We start from the raw sequence: 20,970 nt of genomic DNA on the forward strand, positions 1-20,970 counted from the left end.
TACCGTTTTGACAGAACTCTAATAAAGGCGCGTCCGGCGAGTTGCAATTTTCACAACGGCTTTTCATGCGACATGGATTTTGATAAGTCACTACCTAGTAGAACAGTCTTGCATCATGTCACTCGCGGTCCTTGCTTGCGAAAATTTGTAAACATTGGGCCCCAAGCGATGCCCAATTGTGTATGGTGGTTCGGGAAGCTCCGACGTCTTGCGCGCTCTAGGTATTTATTTACAAGACTCTCGCGACGTGCAGCGCCGGCGAGCCATCACCGCCTCTAGCACTTGAGATGAATTGCAAGGTGCACTGCCAGCTCACACCCAAAGCTAGGCTGTTCCGGAGTATTCAAACTACGTGACCATCCGAGCCGCCAGTACTGGTGTAAAGGTTCCTATTCGCTGAGCTAAGCCAAGATGCTGCAGGTTATCACAGGATCTGCTGTCTGCTATTGGTCTCTTCCCCACTATGTTGAATAGTCGGTAGCTGCACGTATGAGGTCAAGTTGCGATGGATCACGTAGCATTAATGACTACTGTAAGTCCGGTGTAGGGTGGTGGCAGGACGAGCGGTACCAAGGTGTAGTCAAAACAACCAAAAGTCTTAGTAAGGATGTCCGTGCTCCCCCCAGACCAAAAGTCGCATCAATCTGAGGACGTGGATTTTGCTCCTCCATTAACTCCCGTATCAGCAATTATTATATTGAAAAAGGTTCAAGGACAATTATGATTCCATCATCTTGCTTTATCTTGCAGGGTCTGCGGTAGCGTGCCGGGCGGCAGCGTACCCCGGAGCCCGGCCTGTCAAAGAAATTTCTCGCCAACACGCGGTAAACAAAGCAAAACCCTTCAACGGTACCAACCACCACAGCGAACGTTGACCAGTATTACTGCTCTACTTACCTATAGCCTCATCATCGAAGATTCTCCGACTATATGCACCTCCGCTAATATCGGCCACAATAGGACGACCAGGACCGCGGCAAACAACCTGCGGTAACATGAAGCACTCACCCGAAATATCATCCCTGCGGTACCGACGTGTGGAGAAGCCACTGCAAGCCCAAATAATTCGATAAAGCCTTTGTGGGCTCCTTCATTGTTTCAGCCCAGTGATCGGAGCCACGGCGAGAGAGGTCTACCATGAACCCTCCCCCTCCTCCTCCCCCTCCACCCCCACCGCCTCATGGGCACAGTGCTGGCAATCGAAATGGTCTTCCCGAGGGCAACTACGACATCTTCATAATACCACCACACTCGTCCGGCGGTGGCTTCATATACCTACCATCTCTGCAGCCTCATCTGAACAGCTTCCTGGCTGGCGTTGCCTGCACTTTGCTGGGTGTTACCTTTTGGATCATTGTCTTACCAGTGTTCAAAGAGTGGTTCTCAACCATAGTGGCTGGTGGTGGGATGTCCGTCATGATACTCTTACTAGCAGTGGGAGTTGCGGGCTGGGCTTGGGGGAAGACCCAGATACAAGCTGGAGGTCCAGGACAAGGAGGTACTGGTGGGGCGCCCAAGACGCATATGCCTGGACACTCAGCTGGAGGTCCTGCTCCTGGTCCCACTCCTGGATTCACTCCTGGTCCCACTCCTGGATTCACTCCAGGTGCAACTCCCGGGTTCACTCACGGTCCAAATCCTGGCTTCACCCCGGGCCCTGGATTCACTCCAGGATACACTCCCCCTCCAGAACCGCGACCGCCACCCAAGCCTACGTGGCAACGAGCTAATCCTGCACCAAATGGAACAGCGAAGTCAGTGTGGGAGAAGGCCAGGGAGGAGACAAGGAAAAAGGAGGAGGAGCGGAAGAAAGCCGAAGAGTTGCGGAAAAAGAGGGAGGATGATGAGAAAGAGCGAATTAAACAAAGGGAAAAAGACGCACGAGAAAGGGAGGTCCGCGAGGCACGAGAGAAGAGAGAAAAGGAAAGAGCACAGGAAAGAGCACAGGAAAGAGCACAGGAACGAGCACAGGAGCGAGCACAGGAGAGAGCACGACCAGCATCTCCCACCAAAGAACACCGACATCCAACCGCAAAGACCGCAACAGAAGATGATGCCTATTCGTACAGGCCTTACGACGAGCCGAAACGATCTACAAAGACGGCTACCGCTTCGTCGATATATTCCGAGTCCTCATACGCACCCTCACAATCGACCAGTCGGACAACACCACCACCTTCTCATCGAGGCCCATATCGTTGCAAAGATCCCGATAAGATTGTTCTCAAGGCAGTGTATTCATTCAATAACACATTCACCAAAGTTCCAATTTCCAAATTGGTCTCTGGAGTGGGCGCCGTAACAGATGGTCTCATTCTCCGAATTACAACCGAAGGTCTCTTTATTGACGACGACGTGAGAGGCGTTCCCCAGCGGGAATGGGATGTCAAGGCATGGACTTTGAAATTGGTAGAGGTATGGTGTCCCCACCTACACGCGTTGGGAGCAATTTCTGGCTCCACTCCCGCAACGCGCAATGCTCCAACTGGTTCTTCTGGATTTTTTTCCAAGAAGTGGGCTTCCAAAACTCCTTCTGCCGAAGAGTCTGAGTCTTTCGTTGAAGCGTCTTCGCGTGCTTGCAAACCCTACCTGTCTGGATCTTCAGGTGCTTCTTCTTCATCGATACGAACGAAATCTGACGGCAGTGTTCTATCACAGAGCGGCGAGTTCAAAGGGCTGCACGTCCTCAGAGCAAATATAAGAGATCAGGAAGGCAAAAAATATGTATTCATCCTGCAAGAAGAAGAAGGTTGGAAGGTCGCAGTTGGGCTGCAACGACTCCGGAGAGGGACGCAAGTCAGAGCATTAGGAGTGAGTGGTATGGCCATCAACGAGACGAAGGCAATCTTGGAAAACATGGGGTGGGCATGAAGAGGACCTGTTGTTGACCAATAAACAGCAAGGGGTCGCTTGGAATGCAAACTCTACCACGATACACCATCTTCACTTTTACGGAGATCTCTTTCTGCATGTCATCTCTGACGGGTAAACACCTACTTTTCGAAAAATTTGAGCCCAGGCGGAGCGCAGCATCAGCATAGCATGAGCGATGGAGTTCGCATTCGATTGTAGGCATTTGGACGCATCTCTCATACCCCACATATTTGGCGAAGCGCGTTTGATGTACATACAAGATTGTTTGATGGACCGAAGCCAATCGTTCGAGATTTGGACACTTATAGGGGGAGAGCAGACATACACCAATACATATATTTGGAAAACATGTCCTTGTTGAACTCAGTCACTCAAAGTGTTTCCAGCTTTAATACCACACCAGACCTGTGTATCGCATTAGTTACATGATTATATCTTCTGAGAGGAGTAAGTGACGCCAAGGCTTTTCTCAGCCCTACGATGATCTCGTTTTCCAGCCTCCCTCGTCCAGTCTCTTCCTGCCACCTCACCAGCGCGCCAGCCTCCGCCGACAGCAAATATGTATCTACTCCTCGCTACCAGCTCCAGCAGGATGTCATTCAAACTGTGTTCTACATTCCAACGTCTTTACGGCAGACATGAATTTTGGTGATTCCAAGCTCCGCTATGTCAATACCAGCACTCCTCGACTAGTACATACAAACTCCAAACAATCTATCACGGCATCTGATGACTACTATTCGCTCACCTCCGAGGGATCGAGCAATGATGACCGAAACATCGTCCAGCGATACCAGACCCCGCCATTGCGTATGCGATCCGCTGATCCAAGTCGAGACGCCCTACAATCAGAAGCAACCATTCCCACCGTTCGGCCGGTAAAGCACCAGGACCCAGGTGACGATGAGAAACCGGAGGTACCGATCAGAAGTGAACAACACCGGATTCCCAGAAAGCCTGTATCTTCCTCTTCATCAGATGGTACAATCGTCCTAAGACCAGTCAGCGAGGTTATCAGCCCACCAACCCCTGGAGTCGACGACACACCATATATTCAATTCGCAATCGACCAATTGACTCGGGATGAGGAAGTGGCAGGCTTGCGACATCCAGGTAATTCGTCAACCTATCCTGTCGAAAGGATCATACCCGATGAAGGTTTGGGATACTATGGTACCAGACAGCAAGGGCAACCTCTTCGCCCACAAGACACGCGAACGGAATCACCTCGTAAGTTGTGGTCGATTTATCCTCAACCTACACGAGCCTTTTCTAAAGGTACCACAGCAACAGAGAATATACTACACTCTACAAAACCTACGACTGAAACTTTCAGACACCCCAAGCTCAACTTTGTCCCTCACTCTCTACAATTCGTATCCCTCGGCGCCCTCATCTTCTGCTGCCTCTTCATGATCGCGGGCCTCCTCTTCTGTGCCATCTATCCCTACAGTCACCTCGGCTTATGGCAATACGACGGCACCGGTACAAGCCGTTACTTCGTCTTCGAATACTTGCCTACGCTTCTTGCGAGCTTCATTATCATCTGGCTTCAAATCATTCAATCTGCAATGCATCGAGTTGCCCCATTTATGATATTATCATCTGGACGGAGCATCGGCAATTCTGGAGTTCTACACGACATGACGCTTTTTCCTGCTACCTATCTGATACCCAATTTGTCTTTTTTCAGCTACCAAGAGCCTCTGCTAGGCCTGTGCTCTATAATCTTTTGGCTCGAGATTTTTACATTACCACTGCAGAGCTGCTTATTTCAAACGCGATACTACAACTCAGAGAACATTTGGAGGTGGACAGCGGTCCAGCCGATAGCGTGGACATTGTTTGTTCTCTATCTGCTACTGCTCGTCGCACTTCTACTTCTACTCATCCGATTCGTACCTCGCCAAACCGGACTCAAGTGGGATCCGGTCTCCCTAGCAGACATCCTGTCACTCTTCCATCGATCGAACTTCCTCTCAGACTTTGCGCGTTCCGAAATGCATACTTCTTCTATCCGCCAACACACAGCGAAGCATCTCAGGCTCGGCTACTGGAATACATCGAAACAGGCAAACGAAGCATTCTACGGCATCGGAGAGGAGAACGCACCTGTTCCACGATTCTCACTAGAACAGGGCAAAATTGCACCAAACACGGACCATGATCTGGAAGCCCAGGAGCCCATGAAGGCCTCCACATTCGACACTCTGAAGGACGTCCATGATCTGGCTTTAAGATATAGATGGGCACCTTGGTTTCTCAGAGACGGCATGGTGGTCGCCTGGATCGTCATCGCCATCGTCTTAATGATCGCTTTCATTGTGGTCAGCTTCGTCAACCACGCCGTCCAACGGGGCTTTCTTCCTCTCCTCCCGGCTCCAACGACGACTGAGGGCTTCTCTCCGGCCGACTTCCTCTACAGCTTCATACCCTCCTTAATTGGCATGCTTCTCTTTCTCCTCTGGCAGCCCGTCGACCTCTACTTCCGAGCGCTCCAACCATTCGCTTCCCTCGCCCACCGCGACGGTGCTTCAGCTGAACAATCCCTCCTCCTGGACTACACGGCATGCCTACCAATCGAAGTCACCATCAAAGCCCTTCTCAATCGCCACTACAAACTTGCCTACATATCATTCATCAGCCTCCTCTCCCTCACCTTGCCCGTCCTAGCAGGCGGCATATTTACTGCCCAGTTCGTCGTTGAAAGGCAAGACATCCGAGTCATAGCCAGTATGCCAGGCTACTACGCTCTTGTTCTCTTCGTCGTCATCTACGCCGTCTCATTCATCGTCATCTGGCCCACGCGGAAACGCCGTTTGCCGCACGATATCAGCACGCTCGGACAGCTCGTCAGCTTCGTCTATCAGAGCCCGCTTCTCATGGAGACGGCGTTTGCAGAGCCGACGAGCAAGACCGATCTGGTGACCAAGCTGTTAGGGACGCCGGCTGGGGAGAAGGAGACACCGAGGTATGCGTTTAAAGTGTATGTGGGTAGAGATGCGAAAGAACACCTGGGTATCGATAGGCTGGAGAGATTCACGAGATTTACGGCAAAGGGGAGGATAGACCATTTAAGAACCGGCAGCCCGAGACATGGTGACTTGGCTTGATAAGGGGTGAACTTGGGTTGACGCCTTTTTTCACGACTGAATTCATGACGATTATAGATGGCTTACGTTTCACGACACTTATTTGGCTGGATGGCCGAGATTAATTTAATCATGCAACCAGATAGATAGATACCTTATAATCTACAACACATAATTCTACCTCATAGCTTTTCCACGAATATGCCTCCATCCCGATGTGACAGCACCTCAAAGATCGTGTGGAAATGGAGCGTGAATAGTTCATTGATAATTCTTGCCCACTACCTACACTATTCAATCAAAATGATATCCTCAAAAATCCGGAGGCATGATGCGAGCCTCGCTTCCCATACTATACACACTATCCATGCCGAAAAGGAAAAATACATCATGCGAACAGTAAAAGTATCCGTACCCGGGAAGTGCGCGCGACAACCGCTCTATACATGGACTCGGTCGCCCTAGAAAACAAGAGGCGACACCTCGTGGTATCACCAAGAGCGACGGTGGAATTATGGATGCCAATGGAGGCGATATAGCGTTGCTTTTAGAAAGCCTGTCCCTGCTGTCCTCTGACACCGGCCGGTATCCTACCATGGGGCCCACTACCACCGGGCAACTCGAAATCGGGGTTCGAACTCAACAGCATATCCCTTTGCTGCTGCTGATGTCTCTGTTCTCTTCTCCCGGGCACGCCTAGGTTAGCCTGTCCGCTTCTCTGGCCACCAGCTCCTTCCGTTCCCGGCCTCCAATTAGGATTGACCCCTCTTTGGCTGATCGATGTCATATCACTTGCCGGACTCATTTGACCATCCTGCAATTCCTCATATGATGAGCTAGGATCAATTGTCTCAATAGTCGGATGCTGGGCTTGCGGTAGGTCCGACGGTGCTTGTAAGATGCCGGGCATTAGAGATGAGGGAACGGCAGCGGAAGACTGGGTCGCTTGCGTTTGGCGGGCGGTGTCGATTTCTGGGGTGACGAAGCGAGGATCGACGTCTTCGTAATAGGCATCGGCGGAAGACTGATTACGGCCGTGGCCCGGAGCGTGGGCTTGAGGTAACGAGGAGGTGCGGGGTCTGCGCATTGTGTTTTGGTTGGAAGTGGGAAGTTCGACGGGGTCGAGGGCAATAGTGTTGGGAGGTGGGGTTACACCGCGGGTGACACCTGCCCACACAGAGCGGGGTGGGACGTATGGTCTGGAGATGATTTAGGACGTGAGAGGAAACGGGTTAACAGGGGGTTTGGCTTACTGTTCACCGCTATAGACGCTCGTGAGGCTCATAGGCGAATCTCTGTGCTCTTTATACGCTCCTTGGTTTTGGAGACCCACAAGGCCTTGCACGTCGCCATCGCGGTCATGCAGCTGCGTTCGGGGAAACTGAGGAGACGCGAGTCCCGGACTCCCGGTCCTCGCGTCCATCTCGATAGCTTGCCCTATTATCTCACCGTTACCAGGATGCTGGAACGGCAGTGGCGGAGAAGGCTCATTTCTGTAAGAATCTATTGGCTGTTGGCCTGGCGGAGCTTCTTGTCTCGCATACGGGTAATCTCCACCTGGCGAAGGGCCTCTGCCATAGCCTCCGGGAATTGTCTGTTGAGGTGGTGATGGCCCTCTCCCATATCCTCCAGGTGAGGGTCCTCTGTGGCCTCCTGGTGCCGATGGAGGCCCGGGAGATTGTCTTCTATACCCTCCAGGTGCAGATGGAGGCCCAGGAGATTGTCTTCCATATCCTCCAGGTGCAGATGGCGGTCCTGGTGAAGGTCGTCTTCCATAGCCTGGAGCGGAGGGACTCCTTCCATATCCAGCAGGCCCACCTAGGCCGTCGTATTGCCCAGGACGACCTTCTGGAGGATAGCCATTAGCATATCCAGGCGGTGGCCGTTGCCCTCGCCCGTATTCGTCTGCCATCATGCCGGCGCCTGCTCCGGCTGCCATCGCACCCATCGGTATTCCTCCCCTTCCGTTGCCAGGTCCGTAGGCGCCTCTGCCGGGTCCGTAGGGTCCACCTCTCCCAGGGCCGTAGGGTCCGCCCCTGCCGTATCCTCGAGGTGCGTATCCTCCTCTTCCCCTACCACGTGAGCTTTGGGAATTCATTGTCTCGTCGGAGTACTGACGTCTCATCGGCGGCTCGGACATGTCCCTCCTCCGTTCGGCGGGCGGTATTGGACCGAAAGCGTTTGACGGTGGTAAAAGATTCCCATACTCGTCCCTTGGTCCATTGTAACGTCCACCACGCCCCCCTCGTATGTTATCAGGTCCTCCTCTCCGCGGCCCGCCATATCTGTTGAATCCATCATCTGAATATGCTTGTCCCCCACTGCTGGGCATGCTTGGTAATGTTTTGTTGGATGGTGTCCTTGTGTTCAAAGGTATCCTATCCTCGTCGCCGCCATTCTTCGTCTCAAAAGTAGCGAATGCTGGCAATTTGTTATCATCCATACCACCGCTCACAGCGGGTTGGTTTGTCAACGGAGGCGGCGACTCTGCCCTATCCATGGCCATAACTGGAGGCGCGGCTTGGCGAGCATAGAAGTTCTCTCCATTCATTTCCGCATTCTCAGCTATCCTCTTCTTTCGAGCTTTCCTGCTCACTAGGGTTCTCCGCATTGCGCATGTGACAATAGCACTTGCCAGGATGAGAATTGTAGCTGCCAGCACAATCCATCCTCCCCACGCTAGATGTGGGATAAACAGCAAGATGTCTACCAAGAATGCCAGTAGAGTGATTAAAAGCGTTGGTACGGATAGGATGATCAGACCAAGGAGATAGCGAGGCGAATGTGATGGCGAGTGTAGATGGGAGGTAGCAGCTAGTATGAAGCATATAAGTGTGAGGAGAGCAGCGATTGGGTGAACTATGAGGATCGCAGAGAGATCGTGTCGCGTATTAGAGGAGAGGGAGAAATTGGTTTTATCGTTACTCGGATCTGTGGAGGCAGGCTTAGTATCTCGCCTCACAAGAACAATGTTGTAGAACAAGTCATGGCTTGGAGAAACAGCCGTCTCCCCATAACTTTCCATGTCTGCTCACTCCAACTCAGGGGTTCACGTACTTCTATATCCGATCTGTATTTTGCTGCATCCACTCGCCTGGCAAGTTCCAAACACTCCATATGTGATTCCATTGTAGGATGCAAGAGGTATGCCTTTGACGATAGGTGTCGATATGGTGGAAAGAAGCAGTAGAACGAAGGCCACGAAGAAAAGAATTGTCAACGGTGTCGCCGGTCGGAGCATTGTGAAAAATGTTCTCTGAGCACAGCGATGATTAACTTGAGTTTATAGTTGATGCGGTGGAAGTGTGGTGGTGTCTTTGCGCCTAGATGGGGTTTGGATGTAGGAGGAGGCTTAGAGAGCTCCTACGAGCCCCTTGCGAGCGCATTGGCGATTGCGCACTAGATATAAGCTCAACAGTACGAGACAGATGATTGAAGTTCCATTGTGGAATGCCTTTTGTTTGTAAACGAGTGTGCCAGCGTAAGTCGCTGTCAGAGGCGGGCTGCTCTGATGTGGAGGTTGGAGCACTTGGGGGTGTTTTTACTCTAGTCTCGGGCGATCGGGTACTCTAAGGGTACCTAGTCAATTGGCCCAAACCTTTGGACGGTTACTTTACAGTGTTTCAAAAGAATAATTTAAGTATCAGAATGAGCCGTGTGAGTGAGTTAAGAGTGGTGAACACAGACACGCTCTATAGAAATGATGAAGCAATTTAGACGTCCAAATGTCACGACAATGGAATGATGCTTTAGAAGGGAACCATAGAACTAACTTTTTTCTAAGATTGGATTTTCTCGCGTCCGATTGCTTTCACCCCAATTCACGCGTGAAGAGATTCAGGGTCTTCGTAAGTGCCGAAGTTCATCCGGCGTTAGATTCAAGTCTCGGTGTCACTAGGAAGACATAGCTTGCACATATATCAATATATCCAATATAACCATACTGAGGCCTTGACTTTTGACCCCCTGAGATGATTCGCTCTATCTTCGGGCTATCTGCGCATTCCTTAAAAAGTTCTAAACACTCCAGTATAAATAGTCAAAAAAGACTATTCCCTCACTTGCCTGTCAGGTCCCTCCAAACCCAGCAATTCCAACCATTCGCTCCTCCTTCCCCCAGCTCTTTGGGCAGACCAACTCCAGCAAAGACTTATCGTCGAACGAGAAGATGGGTTCGACGTCTCATGTATCTCGCTCTGGGCACAGGTGTGCTGTACGGCGTCGACAGACAATTCTATGCCTCATCCATAACCCGCAGTGCTCGCACTTTCGGTTTAGGTCTCATCGTAGCCCTAGATTACAAGATCAATTTTCGACCGAACCCTCCCCTCGCAACCTCGATACCTGCGCTTCATGCTCGCAATGCAGAACGCCTGGCCGACCTTCTCCAGTCAAACGGAGGCTTGTACCTCAAAATCGGTCAGGCCATTGCCATGCAGTCTGCCGTTTTACCCCCAGAATTCCAGAAGATGTTTGCCAAGATGTTCGATGACGCCCCGCAAAACGACTGGAAAGACGTTGAGCAAGTAATAAGGGAGGACTTTGGGAAGTCTCCGGAAGAGGTGTTCGGCGTCAGCTTTAGTGGAGATCCAAATAAGGGTGTAATGGAGAGGACTGCCAGAGCCAGTGCGAGCGTTGCTCAAGTCCACTGGGCAAGATTACAAGATGGAACAGAAGTCGCTGTGAAAATACAGAAAAGGGAGATTGCTCACCAAGTCGGCTGGGATCTTTGGTCTTTCAAGTAGGCTACCCTTGTCGGCAATTCAACATAATATGAGTGCAGTAAGACGCTAACGGGATACTTTCTATTAGGGTAGTGACAAAGATATATACCTATTGGTTCGATCTTCCTCTGTACAGTCTTGTACCCTTCATAACAGAGCGACTGATGCTGGAGACGGACTTTGTCAACGAAGCCGACAACGCTGAGAGAATGGGGCAGCTCGTGGCTGGGGAGCCTCGTCTGCGAGACAAAGTCTACGTTCCCAAAGTGTATCGAGATCTAAGCTCGACGCGTGTCATGACTGCAGAATGGATTGAGGGAGTACGACTGTGGGACAAAGAACACCTGACAAAACCCTGGGAAGGCAGATGGAGACAAGGTAGTCCTGGGTGTCATGGAGCCGCTCTTGATCCTCCTAAACACCTGGAAGTCGCAGATTTTGTTCGTAGTAACCTCATTGACGAGAGACTCAAGCCTGATCGGGATTGGTGGAAGGGCAAAGATGGCCAAGGTGGACTCGGTCTGTCTTTGAAAGATGTCATGACCACAATGATAGACCTGTTCTCCGCACAGATGTTCCTCTGGGGATGGGTACATTGCGATCCGCATCCCGGAAATATCTTCATCCGACGCTTGCCTTCCGGGAAACCAGAGCTCGTGCTCATCGACCATGGGCTGTATGTGCACATGAAACCAGATTTCCGGCATCAGTATTGTCTCTTCTGGAAAAGTTTGATGACTTTTGACAATAAGACTTTGGGCGAAATTGTCCAGAGCTGGGGCATCAACAATGCCGATATCTTTGCTTCCGCGACATTGATGAGACCTTATACTGGCGGCGATAACAGCACGTCAGCAGAGATCAGGAAAGGCTTGACTGGTAAGGAGCAGCAAGAACGCGCGTATGAAATGCAGCAGAAGATGCGGAAAGGCATCAAAGATATCCTAGCAGACGAGAAGAAATGGCCACAGGAACTTATTTTCATCGGTCGAAACCTTCGCATCGTCCAGGGAAACAATCAGTTCCTAGGCTCGCCGGTCAACCGTATAAAAATAACAGGCAATTGGGCATCGCGTAGTCTGGTCGATAGCCCTGATCTTAGCCTGAGCCAGAGGTTCAAGAATCTTGGAAATCATCTGCTCTTCAAGTTCGTTCTCTTCGGCAGCGACGTGTATTTTTATGCTGCCAAGGTCAAGCAATTCTTTGGCGCAGGTGGAGGCATGGAGGATGACATGGAACTGCAGATGAAGAAGATTGCCAAGGACTTCGGGGTGGAGTTGAACCACGGCGTCTTTGAGGGGTGAGTTGCAGTCGCAGGCATGCTTATCATATAGCTCACACGACACTCCACTCTCGCTCCGTGATGGACAAACGATCACAATATTTCTGCTTTACGATGTGTTTCTTTATGCTTCGTGGTCTGACCTGCTGTTACCGACTATCACCTCAAGTCAACACCGATCGATTCAACCATCCTTGACTCTTACCTTTCCTGCTTTTCACTCGACGAATTTGATACCGCAAACCTCGCACCACTGTTGTGGTTTCTATCGCATCCTTTCTACACATCCTTGCTGCATCGCATATCTTCTATACCATACCTTCGAGCCTGCTACATCTCACGACCAAACGTCAACTTTTCTCAACATGACCGATTTCAAAACACGCATCAATAACATCATCCATGCTCGCAACCTCCCGAACAGCTACTTGAACTTCCCCAACCCAGCCACAATGCCAACCCACTGCTCTGTCGTGGTAAGTAACGTCTCTGTCGCGATTCTTCCATCTATCTCACTGCCACCCTAGGACCGTACCCCCGTGACCGGGCACCCGGTCAACGAAGTCGTGCCTGCAATCCAAGATCTGCCGGCTCCCAACATCATGAATCCGGCCCTCCAATCCGGTCTTTACAACCCGAATGCGTACGTTCGCGGGGCTGCAGTGGAGGCGATGGGGAAAATGTATGGGTCCAAGGTGATGAAGCAGGCGAGGAAGGAGGAGAGCGACGCAAAGGCTCGTGTGAAGCGTCATGTATCGGATAAGGCGGATGTGCCTTACGAGTCGGTGCCTTACACCCCGGGAATGTTGACCGATGAGGAGCTGGCCTCTTTCGAGGAGTTGATTGAGGAGAAGGTTTTGGAGGAGGAGGAGGAGGAGGACGCCACTACTGCTGAGGAGAATGAAGGTGAAACGGAGCCTGCTGGGTTGGAGAAGGAGGGGAAGAGGCCCGCTGTTGGTGCTGCTGTGATGGAGATTGAGGGGAAGGAGCCCGTTACTGGTGCTGCTATGGTGGAGATTGAGGGGGAAAAGCTTGTTGCTGATGCTGCTGTGATGGAGATTGAGGGAAAGGAGCCTATTTCTGATGCTGCTGCGGTGGAGACAGAGGGCAATGAGTCTGTTACTGATGCTGCGGCAGTGGAGATGGATGGCAATGAGCCTGTTACTGATGCTGCTGTGATGGAGATGGATGGCAATGAGCTTGTTGCTGATGCTGCTGTGATGGAGATTGAGGGAAAGGAGCCTATTTCTGATGCTGCTGCGGTGGAGACAGAGGGCAATGAGTCTGTTACTGATGCTGCGGCAGTGGAGATGGATGGCAATGAGCTTGTTACTGATGCTGCTGTGATGGAGATTGAGGGAATGGAGCCTGTTTCTAATGCTGCTGCGGTGGAAATGGAGGGCAAGAAGCCCGTTACTGGTGCTGCTGCTGGGGAGACAGGGGAAAAGAAGCCTGCTGAACAGCAGAAGAAGAAGGAGGTCTGTTATCGTTGCACCAAGGGTTTAGATGACTGCTAATCCTTCACACAGCAAGCGAAGCCGGCGCCATTAGGTACTGCCTGGTTCTTGCAGCGAGGGAAGGCGCTGGATAGCAAACGTTTCTATTAGGCTCGATCCTATTCGGTCTATCAGTCCTTGTGGATTAGAACCCGTCGAGTTTGGCGGCACTGCAACTGCTAAAGTTCAATCTGCAGGCTTCTGTTGATACTGTCACGTGGTATCGTGGCATCGTGTTGTCCTTTTCATGACTTGATACCCCTAGAAGCGGTTTTTAGACAGCGGTAGCGAATCAAGACTCAATTTTATCTACGTTGACGACCCCGGAAATTTGCTACAACATGTACCATCTTAGTGGCACACAGGCTGTGAACTTTGACAACCTTCAGGGCACTCTCGCCCCTCCGGACGTATTCCCAGAGACTGTTGATGTATCTTTTCGCAGCCAATCACTATCACATGGAGGGAAAATTGTCCCTTGAGCTTGTCGAGTAGTATGCGGGGATACCAATATTTCCGTCGTCGACGGAGTCTGACATCCCTCGAGAGGATTTTAGCGATGGCCCAGTGCCTGTCTAATCGATTTATATCTAACTTACAACCCAGCCATCTCCCGTACCAACCCGGCCCTTACCCAACCCCTTGCAAAGTTCCTACCCATATACAAAAGTACACAGACCCACCAGACGCGGCCTATAACCCCATCATACCATCTCTCCAGACCAACCTCATCCTTCCCATCCCCTGCTCTCTGCCGCTTCTGCCACCTCCTATAACGTACCACCGCCACCCTCACGCCCTCTTCAACTACGACAGCAACGCCATTACCGGCAAAGAACCAAGCTTCTCCAAACGCGCCCTCCCATCCGCCCATGACAGTGTGCGCCGCGAAGCTGTGCACAAACGCGCTGCTCACGAAACCGCCGAGCACCTTGCCCATGTCCGCCGCCTCCTCGTCGGGCTTCCCCGTCAGTTTCCGCTCGAGCCATTCGCCGGGCCAGACCCCGTAGACGAGGAAAAGGCGGGAGAAAAGACGATGCCAGCCGTAGCTCCAGAAGTCCCGGACGCTCGTGAGCTCCCAGACACGCGCGGTGTAGAGGGGTGGGAAGTAAGAGAGCGGATGCGGTGCCAGCGGCGCCAACATGATTGCGAATGTACTGTGACCCAAGGAAAATGCACTCATTAGAAAGGCGCCCAATGCGGCGGTCAGAACCAACTGCAACCCAATTGGTAGATCGTCAAACGGCGCCCCGTTTGCTAGATAGAGACTGTAGATGTCGCGAATCACCGCCCAACTGACCACCAAAATTGGCAACACGTGAACGAGTATGGAATGGGTCCTGTCTCCGATGGACGGTCGCCAAGTCGATTTTGTATGCCTCACGTCAGCACTCGACCACGTGAAGCCAGCGCCGCGCATGGAGAGCTCGAGCTCCAAGGCCCAGCTTATTCTGTCTCGCCAGCCGTGGGGCCATCCTTCATCCGTGGTTGCCGTTTCCGTGACTGCTTCTCCATCGCCCGGGGTCAGAAAGTGCAAGCTGAAATAGCTCTTTGCATCGGCGCCCAGCGGAGTGCTAGGCGCAAGGGTGCGAGGAGCATGATGATATTTCACTCGTCGTGGTATATGTTGAAATAGGTAGGGTGATATGAAGAATGCGTCCAATACCCTGCAGCCACCGTACAATCCGACGAGCGCGAGCTGGTATGTTAAGCCTACGGAAAAAGGGACATGGTATTTGAGAGGTAGGCGGAAAAAGAGAATGCCGGAAAGGAGGGCGAGGGAGTTGCGAAGGAATGGGATGACGCGTGCAGTGGGCTCTGAGGAGGTGTTGGGAAATGGTGGGAGGAGGAGTAGGGCGAGGTAGTATGTCAACGGTGGTGCGAGGGCAGGCAGAGGTGTCAGGGGTGTTGTTCCTGACAGGGGCTTCAGGTCGGAGCGGGGTGGGGGAAGCAGGGTGGAAAGACTGGGCAGGATGGCCATTAGGGATGAGGCGGATGTATCTGTAAGCAATACGAGTACAAGTAAATGCTGGCCACTGAAAGGGTGAGATCTACAACTTCAAAAGTTCGCAGTAGTTCGAGCAATGAAAGGGCCTCGGAGCTAGAGGAGTACATAGGTAAATGTACTGGTACGTCACAACACAGAAACCCTAGGCTTAGTCCGGATTCGATCAGTCTAATAATCGTGGGTCCATGAACCCGGTACAATCATTACTCGTACCCTTGGCATGCGTCAAATCCCACAACAATATATTCCATAAGACTATCTCCGACGTACGACAGTATCAAATCCAACGACTGCGCTTGAAGAGGTAGGCTTTCCATATTCTTCGGGTCAGGACAACATTGCGATAACAGAAGGCAAATTCGATCATCTTGTCTCCTTCTTTGTTTCTCCTTGGCCGAAGACTGACGATCGAAGCAGGAGCATTCCATCAACTGTGGGAGGAGAGGAGAGGTCTAGCCTCGATCGATGCAAGAATACGGTTTGGATGGAGATGTTGCATACATATGGACTGCCGTTGAAATAGGGTGCATGAATGGCGTACGACACTACTCATCCTCGTCGGTCGGTATTGCCGCACGTTGTACATAAGTCGGAAGGTACCTGATTTTAGCGCCTTGGGATGAGAGAGGCCATGTGCTGACCGCAGAAATCCTTATCGACCTGCCTTTCTTAGACCGCGTTATATCTCCTCTCAGTATAGAGCAAGTGAGTCATCAAGTTTGCGCCTGGTGATCGACAGCAACCGGACCCAGATGCAGCTGGGAGAATCGAGAACGCATCCGACTTTCTTGGACCACATCAAGACATGACTTTGCATAAAATTGTTGTGTATGTGGATGAACAGCAGAAAGCAGCGAAAGCGTCCGGAAGCTGCTCCGGGTAAGGAAGATAAAGTTATTTAGGACGGGATATCGCCGCTGGGGTGCAAAAGCCCTGCATGATGGCGTCGCCATATGGCGTCGAATCCCTGTAGAAAATCAACCTGCAAGCTGAGGTAGCGAATCGCCATCACACTTCCATGACTCGAGTCATGTTGGGTACGCCATGACTTCTAGCATATCTCCTCGGTGAAGCGTACTCGAGCGGAGACTGGGAACTTTTTTTGCAAATTTGTGAATGTTGAAGAAGTCCGAAGGCGAAAAAGGCGTCGGCGGCTGTTGGGTTTTGAGGTATGACATCACTATCTTGGCATTTATCAATTTTTCCTTCACAGCAACAACAGCGTGCCACGCGGAAAAGATACAATTGTGGGTAAGAATTGCGATGCTATCTGTACGTGATACTATATCAAGGAGAAAGAAAACGGTCGAGGAAAGGGCGGGAGAGGATCCTATCCGGAGCGCCAGTAAAGAGTACTCCAAACGCTGATCCTCTGCAAAGATTTACCCAGTTTGTTTGATTCCTGCATCCGTTAAATCCGACACACATACCGACCTGCCCTCATACGCCTCACCATCTTTAATATTTTCGGTTCCCTTTCTCACCCAAGTCAACGAATTCTCCGCGTAAAAGGGACCCTCAAAACGGCGCGCTTCCCATAGTTCATACCATGTTCTCTGTCATCCAGCCATAATGTCCCGTTCCCAAAGCCGCTCGGCCTCCTCAGAAGATGACTACGAGGATGACGCGGCCATGCCTGAAGCGCAGTGGCAGTCGCAACAGCAAAGCTCCGCGAATGCAACTACAAGCAGCGTGCCTTCTTCAACTCAGCCCTCCCAAATCTCATTGCCAATGCAGAAGCGTAGGCGCGTGACGAGGGCCTGCGATGAGTGCAGAAGGAAGAAAATCAAGTGCGATGGCAAGCAACCATGTACACACTGCACCGTGTATAGTTACGGTCCGTAAAATCGCGCTACTCGAAAGGCGCACCGGCACCTTTTCAATGCACGGGGCTGACTATTTTTTGACGCAGATTGCACCTATGACCAACCATCGAATCGAAGACGCAATCCAGCCCCTCAGTATGTCGAAGCACTGGAAAATAGGCTCCAGCGCGCCGAAGCTCTCCTGAGAAACGTCCTTCCCAATGTTGATCTCGACGACCCTAATGCTGACCTTGGTGTCACTCAACGCATGCACCTTGCCCCCAACCAAGGGCTCCAGCCTCATCCTGGCCAAGCGAGACCTTGGGTACCTCTGGGGGTATCCCAGCAAGGGAATGAGGGAGAGAAAGATTCGGTGCTTGAGTCGATGGTGACCAATACTGGCTCCCTGGACTTGGACGATCAAGGTAATTGGGACTTCTATGGTCACTCTTCAGGCCGTGTTTTCTTGAGAAAGATGCGCGAGCAGTTCGGCGACTTGATGGGGCAAACGACCGATGGGCAACATGCAATGCCATTCCTGAGGTTCAAAAGTACTTCACAGCCATTCGAATCTCCAAAATCTTCAGCAGACCGTTCTCAAGACCCAAATCTACCAAATACACGTGATCTTTGCGCCAAGAACTGTGCCTTGATGCTGACCTCAAACGCGCTGGATGACGCCTGTGCAATATTGCGACTTGTGCATCGGCCAACATTTGACGCTATGCTTCATCGAATATATGATACACCACCGGAAAAATTTGGAGATGAAGAAAAGAATTTCCTGCCACAATTGTACGCAGTACTCGCTCTGGGTACCTTGTTTGCGAGAGCGGAGCAAAGCGAATTACAAAAGTCCGGCTATGACAATGCTTTTGAGCAAGGGTGACTACTGGGAACTCATCCAAGTATGCAAAACATGCTAACGTGTACATAGCTTCAACTGGTTCAGGATAGCCCGGTCGATGGTCGACGGGACTGACTGTCGAGATTTGACATCATTGCAAACAATGCTCTTCATCGTCTTGTTCCTCCAGTCTTCTGTACGCCTCAGTACATGCTATTCGTACATAGGCATAGTTCTCAGATCGGCAATACGCATGGGCCTGCATCGCTCTGTTTCCAACACTTTCAATCCCATCGAAACGGAGCTTCGGAAACGTATATGGTGGATCGTCCGGAAGTTGGACACATATGTCGGAGCACTACTGGGTCTGCCGCAAATGTTAAGTAACGATGACATCGACCAGGGAATGCCTGAGGAAATAGACGATGAATACATTACTAAGGAAGGAATACTACCAATGCCGCCCGGGCGATTGTCGGTCAACGTGGCATTGAATGCTCATACCAGACTGGTTAATATCCTAGCCAAAACCGTGAAATACGTTTATCCTATTAAGGGAACGACGCATGTGCATGGGAAAGGCAGTCATTCGTACGTGGTGAGTCATGCAAAAATTCGTGAAATTGAAGCAGATCTGCAAAAATGGATGAACAATCTGCCGGAGGAATTCAAACCTGGCGACGGGGCTTCGCCAGAATTCATGAGGCAAGATTATTGTTCCGAGATTAGTCAATGTTTAGACTGACTCTTCTGTCAGGATACGGCATCTGCTACGAATGGCCTATGCACACTGCGAGATGTTCCTTTATCGTCCTTTTCTCCATTACGTTTCTCAAACTCTCCAGGCCAAGAACATCGACAAGCGTTCTTATGCCTGCGCTGCAGCCTGTGTCAGTGTCTCTCGAAACATTGTTCACTTGACGACTGAGATGAAGAAGCAAGGACTATTAGTCGGCTCGTATTGGTTCTACATGTACACAACGTTCTTCTCCATCATCTCCTTGGTATTCTTCGTGCTCGAGAACCCACGAAGCCAAATGAGTGAAAGCATTTTAAAAGATGCATATGAGGGAAAGGATACTCTTGCTGGACTGGCAGCAAAAAGTCATGCCGCCGATAGGTGCTCAAAGGTCTTAGCGGTACGAGCAACTCACGTTCGGACTAGGAAAGCATTCCCGCATACTGACGTTTACGTTTATCATAGGATATGTTTGAACAACTTCCTGGAAAGCTCCAAGGAGCGCTCGATTCTGCCCCACAACCACAGAAGAAGAGGTCAGCACCCTCGCAGCTACCTGTGTCACAAATGCCACAACGAGCGCCAGAAATCAATTCGAGAAGCCAGAACGTAAATAACTCTGCGCGTCGGTCAAACATATCCCCCAATCAACAGGGATCGTTGAAACGTTCATCAATCGCACAGGACTCTTCGCCACTGCGCGATCAGATGACCAACCTTGATCCAATCTATCGAAGGGGTTCGCAGGATCCTTACAGCGCCTCAAACAACAGCCCAAGCAGCTCTATACCCTCAAGCGCGGCTTCATCTGGTATGCAGAACAACTATGTGCCTGATCTCTCTTCCATGATGTTTCCTTCATCCGACCCTTTCGCTTACCCCAATCAACCTATGACCACGCTCGAAAATCGGCAGTCAATTAAACAAGAGAACCCAGTAGACCGCGGCATGTTCAGCCCACCGACTACCTCAGGCGCCCCTTATGACAACCTAGACTACGGTTCGCTGCCATACATGATGCAAAGCCAGCAGCTTGGCTTCGGAATGCAGAGCATGAACCCTTCAATGGACATGAGTAACATAGACTCCACACCGACTACGATGCCTATGCAAGGAAATGAAGGCGGTGGATGGCCACAAAAGCAGCAGCAGCAAAGACCGGGTGGCACACCTGGCGTGAATATCGACCAATTGTTCGGCGAGGACTGGGGCGGATGGATGAATCAAGGATACAGGCAGTACCCATAATGGGTCGTGTCCGGAAGATTCAGCATCCGATCTTCATTTGCACATCGCTAATAAGGTCACGTTTCAATGACGCCTCTTTGTACATAGACACTTGGCACGGCATGCGGTGTATCTGCTTAGCCAGGAGGGACGCGTCCTATGAAGCACAAGGCGCTGGGACCATTTGCTCGAAGGACCCTTAGCTGTACAAGATGCACTTAGGTGAACGAAAATACAAATACAGAAACATACGAGCAGATGGCTTCTTATATTTCTTTATTAATAGACCAAGTGTATCTGCTACAAAAGTGCGGACAAATATGATGCCGAGCTGATCCTAGTGTCACCAGTGTTGTCCAATAACTCGATTTGAGCAAATTAGCGGACCGCTTGCCTGATACTATGAAGTAACACGGATGCTATTGCCGAGAAGTACTATCACCACGGTGTGATCCATTTTTAGATAACTCTCTTGGCTTCTAGATAACGACGAGGGGACCTGAGGAAACAAGGAGGTTTCGTTTTCTTCATGGCGGAAATGCTTGGTACTTTAACTTGGCAAGAGGGCGGGATTTTTGCCAAGATATCTAGCGGCTTGGCGTATTTATACTATCGCTTGTCATTACTCGGATAGAGGCAACATGCGAGAATAGAACGGAATTGTGCATAATTCGTGCGTCCCAATAGAGAAACATGCTCACTAGTACCACGATCTTGGGGCAGTGTTGAGCTCAGCTTTCGAATTTTTCTTCTTCACCAGCCGAGGAAGCCAAGGCCCCGCTCTTGGCGTCTTGGCAAATTAGCGGCTTTTTCGCTTTCCTGCTCACTCGAGTAACCCGCTCACTTGCTCCTTCTCTCATCCACCTCTTGACCAAG

At 51.0% G+C, this 20,970-nt stretch overlaps 7 protein-coding genes across 7 annotated transcripts; 5 read left to right on the forward strand and 2 right to left on the reverse strand.

The window, feature by feature from the left end:
• Positions 1 to 1,137: 1,137 nt before the first annotated feature.
• Positions 1,138 to 2,871, forward strand: HO173_004746 (uncharacterized protein; the record flags this gene model as incomplete). Its single annotated transcript, XM_037306667.1, has 1 exon — positions 1,138 to 2,871. The coding sequence occupies one exon, from the start codon at positions 1,138 to 1,140 to the stop codon at positions 2,869 to 2,871; it is 1,734 nt and encodes a 577-aa protein (XP_037166605.1).
• A 641-nt stretch (positions 2,872 to 3,512) lies between these two features.
• Positions 3,513 to 5,987, forward strand: HO173_004747 (uncharacterized protein; the record flags this gene model as incomplete). The annotated part of the gene is made up of 1 exon (XM_037306668.1): positions 3,513 to 5,987. One exon carries the CDS (start codon positions 3,513 to 3,515, stop codon positions 5,985 to 5,987), a length of 2,475 nt encoding a protein of 824 aa, XP_037166606.1.
• A 526-nt stretch (positions 5,988 to 6,513) lies between these two features.
• HO173_004748 (uncharacterized protein) lies at positions 6,514 to 8,991 on the reverse strand (the record flags this gene model as incomplete). Its single annotated transcript, XM_037306669.1, has 2 exons — positions 6,514 to 7,165; positions 7,220 to 8,991. The coding sequence occupies 2 exons, from the start codon at positions 8,989 to 8,991 to the stop codon at positions 6,514 to 6,516; spliced, it is 2,424 nt and encodes an 807-aa protein (XP_037166607.1).
• A 1,159-nt stretch (positions 8,992 to 10,150) lies between these two features.
• On the forward strand, positions 10,151 to 11,994 carry HO173_004749 (uncharacterized protein; the record flags this gene model as incomplete). The annotated part of the gene is made up of 2 exons (XM_037306670.1): positions 10,151 to 10,707; positions 10,779 to 11,994. The coding sequence occupies 2 exons, from the start codon at positions 10,151 to 10,153 to the stop codon at positions 11,992 to 11,994; spliced, it is 1,773 nt and encodes a 590-aa protein (XP_037166608.1).
• Positions 11,995 to 12,337: 343 nt separating this feature from the next.
• Positions 12,338 to 13,579, forward strand: HO173_004750 (uncharacterized protein; the record flags this gene model as incomplete). Its single annotated transcript, XM_037306671.1, has 3 exons — positions 12,338 to 12,448; positions 12,500 to 13,450; positions 13,502 to 13,579. 3 exons carry the CDS (start codon positions 12,338 to 12,340, stop codon positions 13,577 to 13,579), a joined length of 1,140 nt encoding a protein of 379 aa, XP_037166609.1.
• Positions 13,580 to 14,063: 484 nt separating this feature from the next.
• Positions 14,064 to 15,449, reverse strand: HO173_004751 (uncharacterized protein; the record flags this gene model as incomplete). Its single annotated transcript, XM_037306672.1, has 1 exon — positions 14,064 to 15,449. The coding sequence occupies one exon, from the start codon at positions 15,447 to 15,449 to the stop codon at positions 14,064 to 14,066; it is 1,386 nt and encodes a 461-aa protein (XP_037166610.1).
• A 1,599-nt stretch (positions 15,450 to 17,048) lies between these two features.
• On the forward strand, positions 17,049 to 20,115 carry HO173_004752 (uncharacterized protein; the record flags this gene model as incomplete). The annotated part of the gene is made up of 5 exons (XM_037306673.1): positions 17,049 to 17,313; positions 17,389 to 18,166; positions 18,219 to 18,833; positions 18,886 to 19,267; positions 19,333 to 20,115. 5 exons carry the CDS (start codon positions 17,049 to 17,051, stop codon positions 20,113 to 20,115), a joined length of 2,823 nt encoding a protein of 940 aa, XP_037166611.1.
• Between the last annotated feature and the right edge of the window lie 855 nt (positions 20,116 to 20,970).

The sequence above is a fragment of the Letharia columbiana genome, assembly GCF_014066305.1.
Source record: "Letharia columbiana isolate WasteWater2 chromosome Unknown Sc0000012_s0, whole genome shotgun sequence".
Classification (NCBI taxonomy): Eukaryota; Fungi; Ascomycota; class Lecanoromycetes; order Lecanorales; family Parmeliaceae; genus Letharia; species Letharia columbiana.